A 15,241-nucleotide genomic window follows, 5' to 3' on the forward strand; every position below is an offset into this window, starting at 1 on the left:
TCAGAGAAAATCCCAGTTCTCTAGAGACTGTCAGATTGGGCAGCTGGCCATAACCAACATACCTTAAAGTAGGATGTATGGCTCTCTCTTACTGGTATCTAGTACATTCTGCCTTGATCCTAAAAAGTAGTGATTTTATGTGATTACTTTTTGAATCTCTAGTGCATCTATACCTAATACATGTTTATTGGATTAATGTATTGGTTGGGACACTTGTAGTAGGTTTGCTATGAGAATTTACTCCTAGGATCCTCATTTGAACCTAACAATCACATATACAAACACATTTACAGACATATGTATAAGTAGTTCCTAGACCAGTGATTCACAGACCTTGCTACTCAAATCAGAATTACCTGAGGAACTTTCCCCAAATCCTGATTCCTGTTTTCTAAACATAGAGATTGTTTACAAGTCTGGGGTGGAGGCTAAGAATATATATATTTCAAAAACTACTTCGGTAATTTTGGTATGCAGCCAGAGTAGAGAACCACAAGCCTTTGACTACCTCGGGAAATCCAGTAGTCAAAATAGAGGAATGAAGTGTCTTCTATTCTTTAGAGAGAGTCTGGGTTAGACAGTATAGCATAGAGTTAAGAGCACTAGTTTTGGTGCTTAGAGATTGGGTTCCAATCTCAGTATAGCCACCGCCTTAGCCTTTGACAAACTACCTAATCTTTCAGAGCTTCAGTTTCTTTATAAAATAGGGACTACAGGGTTACTATGATGATTTATGTAAAGCCTTGGCACAGTACCTGTACGACAGCACACGAAAAATGTTGGCTTGATTTCTTCTGCTGTACAGACATGCCCCTGGATTAGTCCGGATGCAGAAGTCTCCTGAAGTATACCTTCTCTAGGCAGCTCTTTAGGAAACCGGGAGGTTTCCTGGTCCCCCAGCCAAGTGAAGGATGCAAAGCTATCTATAATAAGAGGGAGGGGACTATTGGTACGTACTTGCTCGCCGAGCTCGGGTACTGCGCTACGAGTGTCCACCAGAGGACGCTCAAGTTACCTAAGCTTCACGCGCAAAGCAGGCGGCGCCCCCGCGCGTGCTCACTCGGGGCTGTGCGCGCCTCGGAACCCTTGCGCCATCCTGGCTCTCGACTGCTGCTCCCAGTGGCTACCCCAAAGCAAGCCTCTGTGGCTGGGTACGGCAGCGCTTTGGGGACAAAAATCTTCCCGCGTCCGTGGGCTCTGCTTTGCACAGCTTCGTTCCGTAGGCAAATCTGGGGCGGCAAGTATTAGCGTTTCCACGGCTCTGCTACCTAGGAGATAGGAGGAGGCTGAGCCCGGCGCAGAGTCCCGGCTGACTTGGGCCTGAGCCCTGCGAGACGCCGTCCTTACCCGGATGTTGCGATGGCTGATCGGGGGAGGCCGAGAACCTCAGGGACTGGCCGAGGTAAAACCCCGGGTGGAGCCTGCCTCCCTCCGCAGAGGCTTCTGTCTAAACCTGGCGCTCCAGGGTCGGGACAATGGACACTCGGGCGGGCGGAGGCGGGGCTTGCGCGCGCCTGTGGGGGTCCTCACGGGGGTCAGGGGGAGGTGGCTTTTTCTTCAGCTGCTCTACTCGGTCCACCTAAGGCTCAGAGTTAAACACAGTATTCTTGTTCCAAGAGATGAGGAAAACTGAAGCTGATGGGGTTCATCAACAGGCTCAAGACACTCAGCCAGCCTTCTCCCTAAAACCAGTCTCTTTTCAATTTAAAAAAGTATCTGACTTACTACAAACAAGTGGTGACTGCAACCCTACACTTTCGGTTAACTTGAATTGGTGTCACTTCCCCAAATCAACTGGTGCTTGCACAGGGAATATAAAATTAATTTGATTTTCAAAAATCCAGGAACAAAAAAGATTAATTAGTTTTTAAGTTAATTTGCTTTGAAGTCAAGAAAACGATCTTCTAATTAACTACTATTTTTGGTTCCATAGTGACGCTTTCTTCATGGGCCTGAGTGGTTGAATAGACTGTAACGAGATTTATATTGAAATGTTGTGAATAAAGTAGTTTTGGAACGTTCAAAGTGAGGTCTGGAATTGATTTCATATGCCATCCAATGGAATTTGTATTGAGTTCCCTTTTATTTCTCATAGGAAATTTTTGTTTTGATTGTTAAAAATAAAAAAAACGGGTTGTTGTGAGTCAACAGCCTTATTTCTCAGTCTTATATCTTTGCAGTTCAGACTCTTTTTTTTAAGTGTTTCTTATCTGAAATTAGGCTTATTTCAGATAGGTTGAAATCCTAAAGATTATGGAAGAATTGTGGGAAATTGAGTAATTCATATATACTGTATATGACAATTCTGTATAAACCCAGTTATTTGATGAATCAGAATATGATTAACTAATTCTGCCATGCCTGGCAAGCTTTAATTTGGGGGAAGTGGTATATAGTTTTCAGATTTCTTACTATTGCTTTTCTCATCAGAAACACTGTTAGGGAAATGGGATAAATAAAAAATTACTGCTTTGGGGGTGAATTTTTTTTTTTTTGGAAAACATTTATGCATATTAGGTTGTGCACTTCTTCAAGTACTTCAACTGTAGCACAACTATGAATTTGTACATTATTGGAACCAGTGGCTTTCCCTCGTTTATACAAGAACTTGGAATCCAGGCTTCTAGGTTAAGCAGTGTTTCTCTGCTGGGATACTTTTACTTCTTAGGGGACATTTGGCAGTGTTTGGAGACATTTTGGATTGTCACAATTCAATGTGGGAGTGAATTTCTATTGGCGTCTAATGTGTAGAAACCAGGGATGCTGCTGAACTTCCACAGTGCGCAGGACAGCCCTTAACGAAGAATTATTTGGTCCAAAATGTCAGTAGTGTCAAGTTTGAGAAACTGCAGTTTAGAGCTTAAGAACAGAGGTTTTATGAAATAGTATTGGGTTTGACTACAGAAATGGGGTAAACAAGCCCTATCTTAACAGAATTGTTGAGTTATATGCTGTCCGTGCTTAACACAGTGTTACACATATAGGTTACTACCCAATACTTCGTAAATGTTAGCAATCATCTTTAACAGTATTGTCCAAAGTTGAATTCGTTGATGTCATTGACTCTAAATGACTTTATTCCTTCCATATTCATTCTGCAAACATACAATTAATGCCTAGGCACTGCTTTAGTCTATTGTATTTTACCCCTTTGACCTGTAAGTTTGTTTATGCCAAGTTTCAATTGAGAAACACCCATTCTAAAATGTTGAGTTGGATTGACCCATTCATTTTTTAGGTGAGGTTTATCGAGGTGTAATTTCTGTAAGATAAAACTCACCCTTTTTGTAAATTTATTGTGACTTGAAAATAATAAAATTTATGGTGTGGATTTGTGGTAGGAGAAATATTTTGTGTTAAATTGGCAGTCAGTTGATATTAGGGGAACTAATACATAGTATTAGAACATGATATCTTACAGCTTTTTAAATCTTGTATTCTTAGATGTATACCCTGTAGTTTTATTCTAGTATGGCCTTATCATAAAGCGTTTTATCTCTTTTTCTCTTTTGTTTTGCCCCCCCCCATACAAGAAATCTCCTTTGCAGACAATAGGTGAAGAACAAACCCAGAACCCCTACACTGAACTGCTTGTACTGAAAGCGCATCATGATATTGTACGATTTCTGGTACAGTTAGATGACTACAGGTAAGAAACTAATTGTCCAATTGACTCCTCTTTGGGAAGAGTTTAGGGAATTTTATATTAAAAACAACTTCAACATTAATCCATCTTTTCTAAAAATTTAAAAACTGATCATTTAGGGACATTTGGTAGAAATTGGTCTGTGCATCGTGATGAAATATGTATCTGAAGTCTTTTTTGCTCAGAAGTCAGGATGTTATATTTGGTAATTTGATGGTTATTTTTGTTTGAGGTTTTTTTGTTTGTTTGATGGCTTAGAAATATTTTTGTTGGCCTGGAGGAAGTGTATGACATTTGGATGGGGTTATAACTATGTTAAGGTCAACCTAAATTTGAGAAACAAGTATGGGAACTGTTTAAATATCAGGTACCTACAAGGAATATGCTATTTTTAGTGGAAGGTAAGTATTTAACCTGAATTTTTTTGTTATTGATAAAACCCCTTTAAAATGAATATTATGAAGCATAGGGAATAGAGTCAATAATATCATTAACTATTTATGCTGACAGATGTCACTAGAATTATTCTGGTGATCACTTTGTAAGCTTTATAAATGTTGAATCACTGTTGTACACCTGAAACTAATATAAAATTGTATATTAACTATAATTAAAAATAAATTAAAAAATTTATACAAATAAAATGTACATTATTCTGTACTTCCTTGCTAGCACTTCCTTGTATATTGTGTTTAATATATTTGCAAATAGAGATGAAGGTGTGTAGGTCTCAGGACTGTAGATTTAGCTTATTACAAATCTGTATATCTGTTTATTAAACCCTTATTCAGCTCTGTGTTTGTAACATGTCTCACAATAACAATTACACAATTAATTGTGTAACTATTTAGTATTTATCTTCTATAGAATGTAAACTTTGTGACAGTGGGGGCCATATTTTCTTACCACAGTATCCTTAGTACATGGCACAGCACCTTACATGTAGCAGGTTAATTAATAGCTAGCTGTTAAAAGAATTAATGAATTCCCAGACCATTACATGTTGCTTGCCATCTTAACTCCCTAACTCCACTTCTGTTGTCCCTATCAATTCTTCCACTGTCATCTCTAATTGTCTCTTTTGCTTCTGATACTGTCTTTTTTTTTTTTACATTTTTGACTCCATGGGTGACTGCTGTGATCATTCCTAATTCTGACTATCACTTCTGATGTCTTCTCTTTGCTTTTCTTACGTTTTTGGTATTTAGTTGCTTTCCCATGTACGATGCATTTCTGACACTACCTGGAGTTCGGTCAGATTTCACAGGTTAGGGCAGCGTCCTGCACAGCACTCCCTCACCTCGGTCACCAGCTGCAACCTCCAGGGTTGCCAGGCCACCCACACTTCTGACCTTCCCACTACCTTCTTAGGGTGGATAATTCAGAAGACGGACAGAACTCTGGAAAGCTCTGTACTTGTGACTACAGTTTTATTATGAAGGATGCTATCAGGACCAGCCAAATGAAGAGGCTTGTAGGGCAAAGTCTAGTCGGTTCCCACATACAAACTCTGGGTCTTCAGGATCTGTTACCTCTCAGCACATCAGTGTGTATCACCAACGAGGAAGCTCACTCAAGCTTTGAGTGTCCAGATTTTTTATTGGGGTTTCACGCACAGGAATGATTAAATCATTCCCCACGTGATTGAACTCAAGTTCCAGCCTTTCTCCCACCCTCCCTTCCCCAGTTTAGCGAGCAGGATAGTATTTGGGGCTTCAAGCCCCAACTCTCTAATTATATGGTTCATATTTCCGACAAGGCCAGACCCCACCTTAAATTGTCTAGGGGCCCACCATGAGTCCTCTTGTTAGCATAAACTCAGGTGAGGTCTGAGGGGCCCAGCTTCCTTCTAGAAACAAGGCGCAAAGTCAAGCCAAATTACACAACATGCTCCTAAACGTATGCCTGAAAAGATTTGCCTCATATATATGTATATATATATATACAACATTATTTTCCTGTTGTGATGTAAACCAACCAAATCATAGCATGTTAACCACTGTACAATATTCAGCCTCTTTGGTAATATTCATTGTTGGTATGTCCTAAGAGATACTCTGTTTGATGACATCTTTGAAACTAAACATTTCTGGCAAGATAGAATATTGGACAGCTGAAATTTTCTTGTACCATTTGTTACCATAGTAAGTTGCTAGGTAGGTTAAAAAAAAATCCCAAATAAATTCTTAGATCATAATCACTAATATTTGGGCCTTAAGGAATCCTCAAATCATTTTGTGTAAGAAAGTTAAATAAAAAATATACAGTATACTTTTAGGATGTGGTCTTTAATTTTTATATAGATTAACTGTTAAGATTCCATGTTCATTGCTATCTGTCCTCCGAAATGTTCTCTTGGCTAGTCTTATTACATAGTTAGAGGAAGAATATCCAGAAAAGGTCATCTTGTAGAATAATGATTGTTGTACATATGCTGATATTTGATTACATATTTTCCCACAGTGGTGCTTGTGTATGCTTCAGTTGTTCAGTGATCTAGTAAATGTTCTGTAAATAGTAAAAGCCATAGATAATTATATCAGTTATCTATTACTCTGCCAAACATCACCCCAAACCTGGTGGTTTAAAATATTGATGTATGTTTGGCTCACTATTTTGCAGGATGGCAGTTTGGGTTAGGCTCCGCTGGGTGGGTGTTTTCCATCTGCACCAGGATCAGCTGATCTCGGTTAGGTCCTCAAGCATCTGGTCAACTAGTGGAATAGCTGGGGCTGGCTGCTGTCAGCTGGAGTGGCTAGGCTTGCTCTTGTTCAAGTGCTGCTCACATAGAGTTCTCATACCAGCAAAAGGGCAAGTCCAATGTGAAACTTTTCAAGTCTCTGTGTCATGTTTGTGGCTGTTTCATTGGCTAAAGGAAGTCAGAAACTGGCACAAATTCAGTACGTGAATAAACTCTCCCCCTTGATGGGAGAAGGAACTAAATCCTGTTGCAAATGGTGACATGGAGGGAGAATAATTTGTGGCCATGTTTGCTGTCTACCACAGTGAATCTAAAAGACTAGAATAGATGAAAAAGCCGACTTTTTTTTGGCTTTGGCCAAAAATTGAAGGTATTACTACATGAATCACATTTAATTCTTTGTACTCAAGTCATCATTGTGTCAAAATTTTTGTATAATCAGGTATGAATTTTTCAGTCAGTCACAGACCTGTAGAACTTTCAATCTGTGTTTTTAAAAAATCAATTCTGTAATGTACAGAAAAATAACTGAAAGTTATTACTGGTAACAAAGACATAAAAAAATCTGCAAACTATATAAATATTTATTATAAATAGAATTGAGAGCTCTTAATAGTTCAGTTTAGCGTGATCTTTACCATTGCATAGGAACATTATTTATGCATTGTAAAATTACCAAAATACCCTAAATAAATATTATATTGTTACATTTTTTTATGTTTTTATTTAGTTTTGTAGACATTACATTCTGGTTTTTTGGTCAGCTGTTGTAATCCAGGTTTCACGCTTCAGGTCTTTAGATAATATCAGTTTATCGAGAATTTTGCAGAAGGATTTTCTTGTTTTCTCGGTGGCTCAGCTAAAATCAGTGAGTGGAAAATTTTCTTAGATTGGTTTTTGAAGCTACCTAATAAATCCTGTATAACCTAACAGACAGCTGCCTTTTCTTTTCTTCTTTAGTATTTTTTGAACATGAAGTGAGGATCATATTGATTGGGAGATCACTAAAGAAGGCTAAGCCTCAGCAAGAGTCTTCTAAAAAGTGGACTGTGCTAAAATTGCATGTAATACTCTAGCATTTGACACATTAAACTAAACTGAGTTCATAACACATCTTAAGAATAGTTTTCTCTGTTGCTCATTTGACCATTCCTTGATACTCCAGGAAACAGACAAGGTTATGTAGGATGGTGATCATGACTGGAAAAGAATCAGGTGACCCATGAAATGCCAGACTGGAGAACAAAATATGCCACTAGGATGGCTGGTGAAGCTGTATATTCACAAGAAACTAAACAAGCTCAGTATAGTTTGATAGTTCACTAACAACAAATAATATGTTACATCTTTAAGAAAATCATCTTAAGCTAAGAATAACTTTCTCATTAACATTCAGAGAAGAGAAATCAATAGTCAAGATGACTTAGATCCTCCTAATACCTGGGCTCCCTGGGAAGCAGACAATAAAATGGAGTTGAACATGCCAAAGGTTTATTAGAGAGAAATACCAATGACGGGAAAAGAGAAGGCAGGCTTGGACAAGGGGAGCGGTCTCAGATGTGACAAAGTCTCTGTAAGCCCAGTGGGGAGCTCTGGAGGACAGAAGCCCTTTAGAAGAGTCCTGTGTTGGATAGAAATAACTAACACTTTTTGCCCTGCCTTGCTTAGTCATTGGCTGAGGGTCGTCCAAGAATGTGCCTCTGGTTTCCACCACTTTGCTTAATCCCAGTGGCTGAGGGCAAACTGAGATAGTATGATATTGGCTGGAAAGCTGAAATGGACCCTGAAATGAAGCTGGAGGCGGATGACCACATTCCACACAGCTGGGCAGGTAGTCCTCTCTTGGAGGGGTTTCTGCAGGTCAAGATGTAGACTGCCTTTCCTATACAAACTGTAACTTGGGATCAATAATAATTGATGAGAAGAGATTTATCTTTACAGAAGAATTCAAGCTAGGGAGAATCAGAATTGGAATGCTGTAATTTTGCAACCTCTAATAGAATGATAAATTCAGGCGATGGCTATTAATATTACACACACACACACACACACACACAAACTGCTAGAAGTTATATTTCCTGGTGGAGTGTACAAATTGCCTATGAAGTGGCCTTACCAAAAAGTCAAATTTGAATCTGACTAAGTCTCTAGATCTATCAGTTTACTGGAAGTACAGGGGATTGTTAAATGACAACACAGGAAGGTAGCTAGCAAGATCCAGACCATGAGAAATCTATAAAAACAACTCTTAATTGCAAGGAAAAAAATGAAGGCATCAATAGAATTAAAGAGACTTTAGAGATATATTAACCAGTTACAATATATGAACCTTATTTAGATCTTGCTTTTAGTAAACTTAAAAAACTGAAGACAGTCAGGGAAATTTGATCACTGACTGGGTATGTGGTGACATTAAGGAATTAAGTGTTAATGTTAGTTGTGATATAAAAGAGTCCTGACAGATACATACTGAAATACTTACTGATGAAATGTAGTGACTGGGATTTGCTTCAAAATAATGTGTGGAGTAGGGATTGGATATTCTACAGATGAAACAATGCTGGCCATGGGTTGATAATTATTGAAGACAGGTGATGAGTACCTGAGGAGTTTTGTTATACTAGTTCCACTTTTATATATATTTAAATTTTCTATAATGAAAAGTTAAAAAAAATTATTAAAAAAACAATGGTATTTTTATAGAGGAAATAAAAATGCCAATTTAAGCAGTATTTTTGTTTCAGTATTAAATAAATCTTTTTCTTAGATATTATTAGATGCAGAAATCACACAGATGGACATGAACACATCTGCTTAATAAAGTAATAAATGGCAAAAAACTGGGTTAAAGGACATAGCATTGGTATACAACCACAGTGAGTTTCCTAACACTTCACCCTGAGTTTGGTAGACTTATTCACTGAATCACTGGTACAACAGGCCATCTGCAAACCTCCAACTCAGATGTAGGCTTACCCCAATAACAAGAGCAAAGAAGAATGTTTCCTCTCAATGAGCAGACAGATCCTCAGAGAAGACCCAGAAGGGTCTGAACTGAGCATGCTAAATTCATTCTCTCAAACGCATTTATTAGATCAGTCGGGGAGGGAGAGACCAAAGGCCCTTTTCTAGTAGTAGAAGTTGCTTCATGGAAACTTGAGCTCAAGGAAATGGAGGTTTCCCCCTAATAGAAGTCACAGGGATTTTTCGGTATTCTCATAACGTGTTTCCCCGAAAATAAGACCTAGCTGGACAATCAATTCTAATGCGTCTTTTGGAGCAAAAATTAATATAAGACACGGTCTTATTTTATTATAATGTAACTATATTTTATAAAATTATTACTAAGATATATAAAATATTTCTAAAATATATAAAATACATGTATATTACTAAAATATATAAAATATATTTTACTATAAAATAAGACCCGGGCTTATTTTACTCTTATAGTAAAATAACACCGGGTAATATAATATATAATACTGGGTCTTATATAAGTCCAGGTCTTATATAATGTAAGACTGGGTATTATATTAATTTTTGCTTCAAAAGACTCATTAGAGCTGATTGTCCAGCTAGGTCTTATTTTTGGGGAAACAGGGTACTTGTGAACTTGATATGTAGTTCAGTTTTCTATTTGTGATTTGGGGGAAGGGAGAATTTACCAAAGGTTTTAACTTTGCACGTGACCATGGAAACTGAAATCTTTCCACCTTCATTCTATTTGTGAATTAAAAAAGGACCTTAGTCATTCAGATATTAGAGTTGTGTTAATATATACATTTTTCTTAAGAAAATAATTTGATGTTCAAGTAGATCTAATGAAAGAATCACACCTTAATATGGCTCCTGAAAGTGTTTTGATGTTCCCTTCAACTTCTCTTATAAGACTCTATCTACATACTTCTCTAATTTTCTTTAAGTAGTTCTAGTATACAAGATAAGCAAAAATCTATTTTAAGTGAAAATTTTGCTGTTTTTTCAGTTTTGTCTGGTTTCTGGTATTGTAGTATTTTTCAGCTTTGTTTTATTGTAAAAAATATATACTATTTTGAGTTGCGTCATGTATTAGAAAGTACCTGTGGATTAGGTGGAAAGTTAGTTAACCACAGGGATTTTCTGTATTGTCATACTAATGTTCTATTTTTATTTTTCCAGTGTGTTACGGTTATGTAGATATTGAATACAGGAAGGTTTATGTTCACGTTTTTGGGTTATACTTTTTTATTATGTCCTCTAAGGTTATATTTGAATCTGTAGCACCATTGACTTAAATTCACATGAATAAGAACTATTAAATACACACTTAGGTAATGGACATAGGAATTACTTGTGAAAATATTTTATATTGTACAAATATTCGTGAAACTTTGCTGTACTTTGAGCTCACATTTGGCAAGAATGAGAATACTTTCTCTGAGATGTTCAAAGGGAAGGTGTTTAAAGGGAATGATTTCTATAAATTTAAATGAGTATAAATGAGAATTCTCAATGGATGTATGAGCTGGACTCTGTAACATTACTTAGTAAGGTAGACTATGAGCTCTTTAATGGCCAGAACTATCTCATTGATATTTACTCTCAGAATTAAAAAAAAATATATATATATATGCAGTTCATAACTGGCTCTCTATAATATCACTTCCTTTTCTCCTGTTCTAAAAAGAAAAGCTTGATTTCAAGTGAATGAAAGTCAGTCATATTTTGGGAACAACTAGGAATCTATTTTGATTCATTAAAGAATCATTTAAAAACTTGTGTACTACATTATGAATAACAAACTACTTGATAATGCTTACAATGTGGTTGCTTTATATCACTGTCTGTGTTGGGACACCGCTTGAAAACCATGCTTTCTTGATTTTATTGTAATGCAGTCACTATGATGAATAATCCTTTACAACAAATTACTTTTCTTGCTAATGTTTCTGTTATGTGTATCTTCTCTATAAAATGTAGGTGATTGTTCCTTTATATATATATATAGTGAAGGTAAAGAGGAAAAATAAGCTATAACTGAGTTCATCACAGATCTTTCTTTTCATGCCATGAAAAACTTTCCTTTATTTCTTTGCATTTCAAGCATTTTCAATAATAATAAAAAAAACAACCCTCAAAAAAACCCCCAAACCGTGCTAACCAAGAACATGGTATTTGTATAAAAAGACCAAAGAGCCAAGAGGAGCAAAGGAGAGATCTTGGCTTTAAATATTAATAGTGGACTTAAAATATTTTTACAGAGAAAATAATAGAAATAATGAATTTATCTAAGGACACGATTCCTTTGTTCCACTCTTGAAATATCACTTCCTGTTAGTGAAGCTGTTCCTTAGCGTGGTTTCATGTCACTTAAGTCAAGGTTTAATCATGTATTTTGAAGCAAGGAAGGACTTTAAAGATCACTTACAGATCTAACCTCATTCTTACATTTCTAGCAGTTTATTCATTGTAACACTGTCAATGGTCTTATTTATCTTTGGGTCCTAGTACCTGGCACAAAAACTAGAAGGTATTTCATCAGTATTTATTAAATTACCTTAGAACTTAATCTGCATTGATATTACCTAATAAATCTGAATAGCTAAGGTTTGATAGTTCTTAGTAATCTTAGTATTTAAATGTCACCAGTGATTTGTTTTTCTTGACCTTTTTTCTCTAACCAGATTTGCATCTGCTGGTGATGATGGAACTGTAGTTGTGTGGAATGCCCAGGTGTGTATTGATGTTGTGTGGATTATGTAATAAAGACATGACTGTATAGTTGAATATGCATTCATAAACATGATGTGGAGTTATACCTGCGTATTAGTAGACTGAGACTAAGTAATACTTGAAAAGAGATACTTAGAATAAATTCATTTAAAATGGGGACCAATAATTCATAATAGAGTTTTTTAATTAAGATTTTTCCTGAGAAGCAAATGCCAAATTATGAAAAGAAAAGTTTTAATCTTATTGAACAATATTTAAGTTATCAGTAAGTGCAGTGATTCTGAAAATGAATCAAGCGTTGATTTTTGTGGGAGACACAATTTTCCTTTCAAAATTGTCTGATTGCATGGTATAACATTTCTCATGTTTGATTTCAATAGTAATATAATAAAAAGCTTATTTTTTCAAAATATTTAAAGCTTCACCAAATTTCTCTGGGGGCTTCTCTTCTTGATTCTTTGATACTCAAATTGTTCTCTTTTGAAGTATTTATCTTCTCTTGTTAATCTGTCTGACTCCATTAGATCCTCATTTTTTAGTGGCTTTGCCTGTGGTTAAAGCAGTTCTTTAATATTATGTTCCCCACATTCATGAAATCCTGCAGCCTTGAAAAATTTGCAATTTGTTATATTTACATTGTATTTTTGAATGTTTACTACGGAAATCCTTGAGAGACAGAAGGATGGGTGGTTGGGGATAGATAGCTGTTGCTGTTAGAGAGACATGTTGTGGAGGCTTGATGAGTGGTTGCTGCGTTATTGGCTGTATGTACATATTTTTGTTTGTTTGTTGTTATTCTGACTTTTTTCCTTCCACAACTTCATAACTGTGGAGACTTAGATAACAGATACTTAGATACTGAGGACTTTCTTTTTTTTTCTGCAGATTAAATTACTGATTTTTGTGTGTGCTTATTTTATCAAATTCTTAAAATCATACGGAAAAAATATTCCTTTAAATTTTCTATAAAATATGCTAAAATAGGATTTTCTATTAGGAAATAATTAAAATTGTTTATGGTACTCTTTCAGCACCTGTTTAGATTCTGTTAGGTTGGTGCAAAAGTAATTGCGGTTTTCACCTTTATTTTTAACCCTTTAAACCGCAATTACTTTTGTACCAATCTAATATTTGATTACTTAAAGTTAAATGATAAGGTCTAAGTAATTTCAAATAGAATATATGTATTTTCTACATGGTGATTCTTCTTAATGTTGTCAACTAAGATGATTTAAGTTGTGAAATATGAACCTATTAACATTTTTATTGGTATTTCAGACAGGAGAAAAACTTTTGGAACTCAATGGACACACTCAAAAGATAACAGCTATTACTACATTTCCTTCCTTGGAAGCTTGTGAAGAAAAAAATCAACTGATCTTGACAGCCTCTGCTGATAGAACAGTTATTATATCCTTAAATCTGAAAGAGTGAAATAGCTATAGTGACCCAAGGGACCGGTAAATACATTAGTAGTCATTAGCCTCTTGAGGCCTGTCTGTACATTCCTGTTTTAGCAGAAATGATTTGTTCTAGCCTTCTTAAGACTTCTCAAAAGTATTAGGCATCTGAAAAGTATTAGACTGGAAATAGTATGTTAAGGCTGATTATTGATGGAAACCCCATGACTAAAGCTATTCTTTCCAAAGTTACTAATATATTAGGTTATATATAATGGAGGAAATGGAGAAAGTGGGCTTAAAAATACTTATCTCAGTTTGCTTTTCTGTTTAGGGAAGTAAAGATGAGTTGGGCTGGAGAATAATTCACATTTTTTCCTCTGCTTGTTGTACAGCAAAAGAAACTTAATGGCCCCAACCCATAGAAACCTTTTGAGCATCCCAGTCTGACAGAAAAGTGAATTTCCATCTGCTTAGTGTTTAATATTTAGTATTTAAAAACAATTTTAAAAAAGTAAATTACTGCCTTTCTTTCCCACATACTTTTTGGTAAACATTTAAGATGTAACAGCATTAGTAAAATTTTATAAAGTGATTATGTGTGCCAGGCAGTGGTTTTACATATATTAATCCATTTAATCCTTAACAATAAGTGTTTTTAGTATTCTGTTTACTGATAACAAAAGCAAAGAGAGGTTAAGTAACTTGTCCAAGGTCACACAGCCAGTGTAGGGCAGAAGGCAAGCAGTCTGACTGCAGAGTCAGAGTTCTGAACCATTATATAGTACTGTCTTCATAAAATATGTTACTTGAACAAATTCAGCCCTTTAATATTTGTGAGAGTAATTGGATTTGTGAAGGCCATAGCCAAATGCTATGTATAACTATAATCTTTCATTATTTGTATAAAAGATATCATATATTAGCTTTAAAAAGTCTATGCTTATTTGAGAAATTGGTTTAAATAGCTTCCAGCATCAGTGAAATAAGTTTCAGAGTAAGCACAAAGAAGTCAGTGTTTCTCGGTCTTCTATAGAACCAAGACATACTTTATGACACACGTGGAATGAGCTTATCAGTTGCAATGATTTCTAAACAGGTTTCCAGTTGGTGAAAACATTTCAAGGAAAGATTAAAATAGGGACAAACTATATTTTGTGGTGATTATAATATTACATAAAAAAGGGCATAAAGTTCATTCATACGTTTGTCAGAGTAGCTTTATTACTACTGCTCTATTGAGGCAAATATTTCATGAACTAAAGCTGTTTTTCTTTTTTTTTTTTCAGTATCAGTATAATCTCTGCAAAAGTAGAATTCAAAATGTTTTTTTTATTAGACCATTCCTAAGGTACTACAATAATATTTAGAGGAAATTATTAAAATTATTATTACAGTACAGAGATGAGTAGTTGGGACACTATCAGTATAAACTTCACCTGTAAATGGTAGTATAGAATCATTTCCTTTGCTGAATGACTTTTCTTGTTAAAAATAATTCTAGGCTGCATTGTTGGCAGTTCCTTTTACTCAGATAAATTCTAAATTTACTCTGCTTGGGCCTTCACTATTAACTAACTTCATTAATTAAATGCTGAGGATAGATTTTTAAATTTTTGTCAAGTGATAGTCTTAAAAGTTCATATATACGTATGTATTTATATATATTATATATATATTTATTATATAAATGTGTTCTCAGACATGCCAAAATATATATCTTACCATAGGAAATGGTGTGAAAAATTTGAAAATCATTATACCCCTTAAGTCAAACTA

At 35.5% G+C, this 15,241-nt stretch overlaps 1 protein-coding gene and 1 long non-coding RNA gene across 3 annotated transcripts in view; one reads left to right on the top strand and one right to left on the bottom strand.

Moving 5' to 3' along the window:
* The window catches only part of LOC141570691 (uncharacterized), a 28,171-nt gene extending 27,201 nt beyond the window's left edge, over positions 1-970 (bottom strand). For both annotated transcript variants that reach the window (XR_012495078.1, XR_012495077.1), the window contains exon 1: positions 756-970. This is a non-coding gene — a long non-coding RNA (uncharacterized LOC141570691). The remainder of the gene's footprint in view (positions 1-755) is intronic.
* A 124-nt stretch (positions 971-1,094) lies between these two features.
* Positions 1,095-15,241, top strand: part of WDR41 (WD repeat domain 41) — a 42,124-nt gene continuing 27,977 nt past the window's right edge. Inside the window, exons 1-4 of the mRNA XM_019728162.2 lie at positions 1,095-1,402; positions 3,534-3,649; positions 12,014-12,062; positions 13,341-13,472. Of these exons, the coding sequence (XP_019583721.1) occupies positions 1,352-1,402; positions 3,534-3,649; positions 12,014-12,062; positions 13,341-13,472 (348 nt within the window). The 5' untranslated portion in view covers positions 1,095-1,351. The remainder of the gene's footprint in view (positions 1,403-3,533; positions 3,650-12,013; positions 12,063-13,340; positions 13,473-15,241) is intronic.

This window comes from Rhinolophus sinicus, linkage group LG03 (assembly GCF_036562045.2).
Source record: "Rhinolophus sinicus isolate RSC01 linkage group LG03, ASM3656204v1, whole genome shotgun sequence".
In the NCBI taxonomy this organism is placed as follows: domain Eukaryota; kingdom Metazoa; phylum Chordata; class Mammalia; order Chiroptera; family Rhinolophidae; genus Rhinolophus; species Rhinolophus sinicus.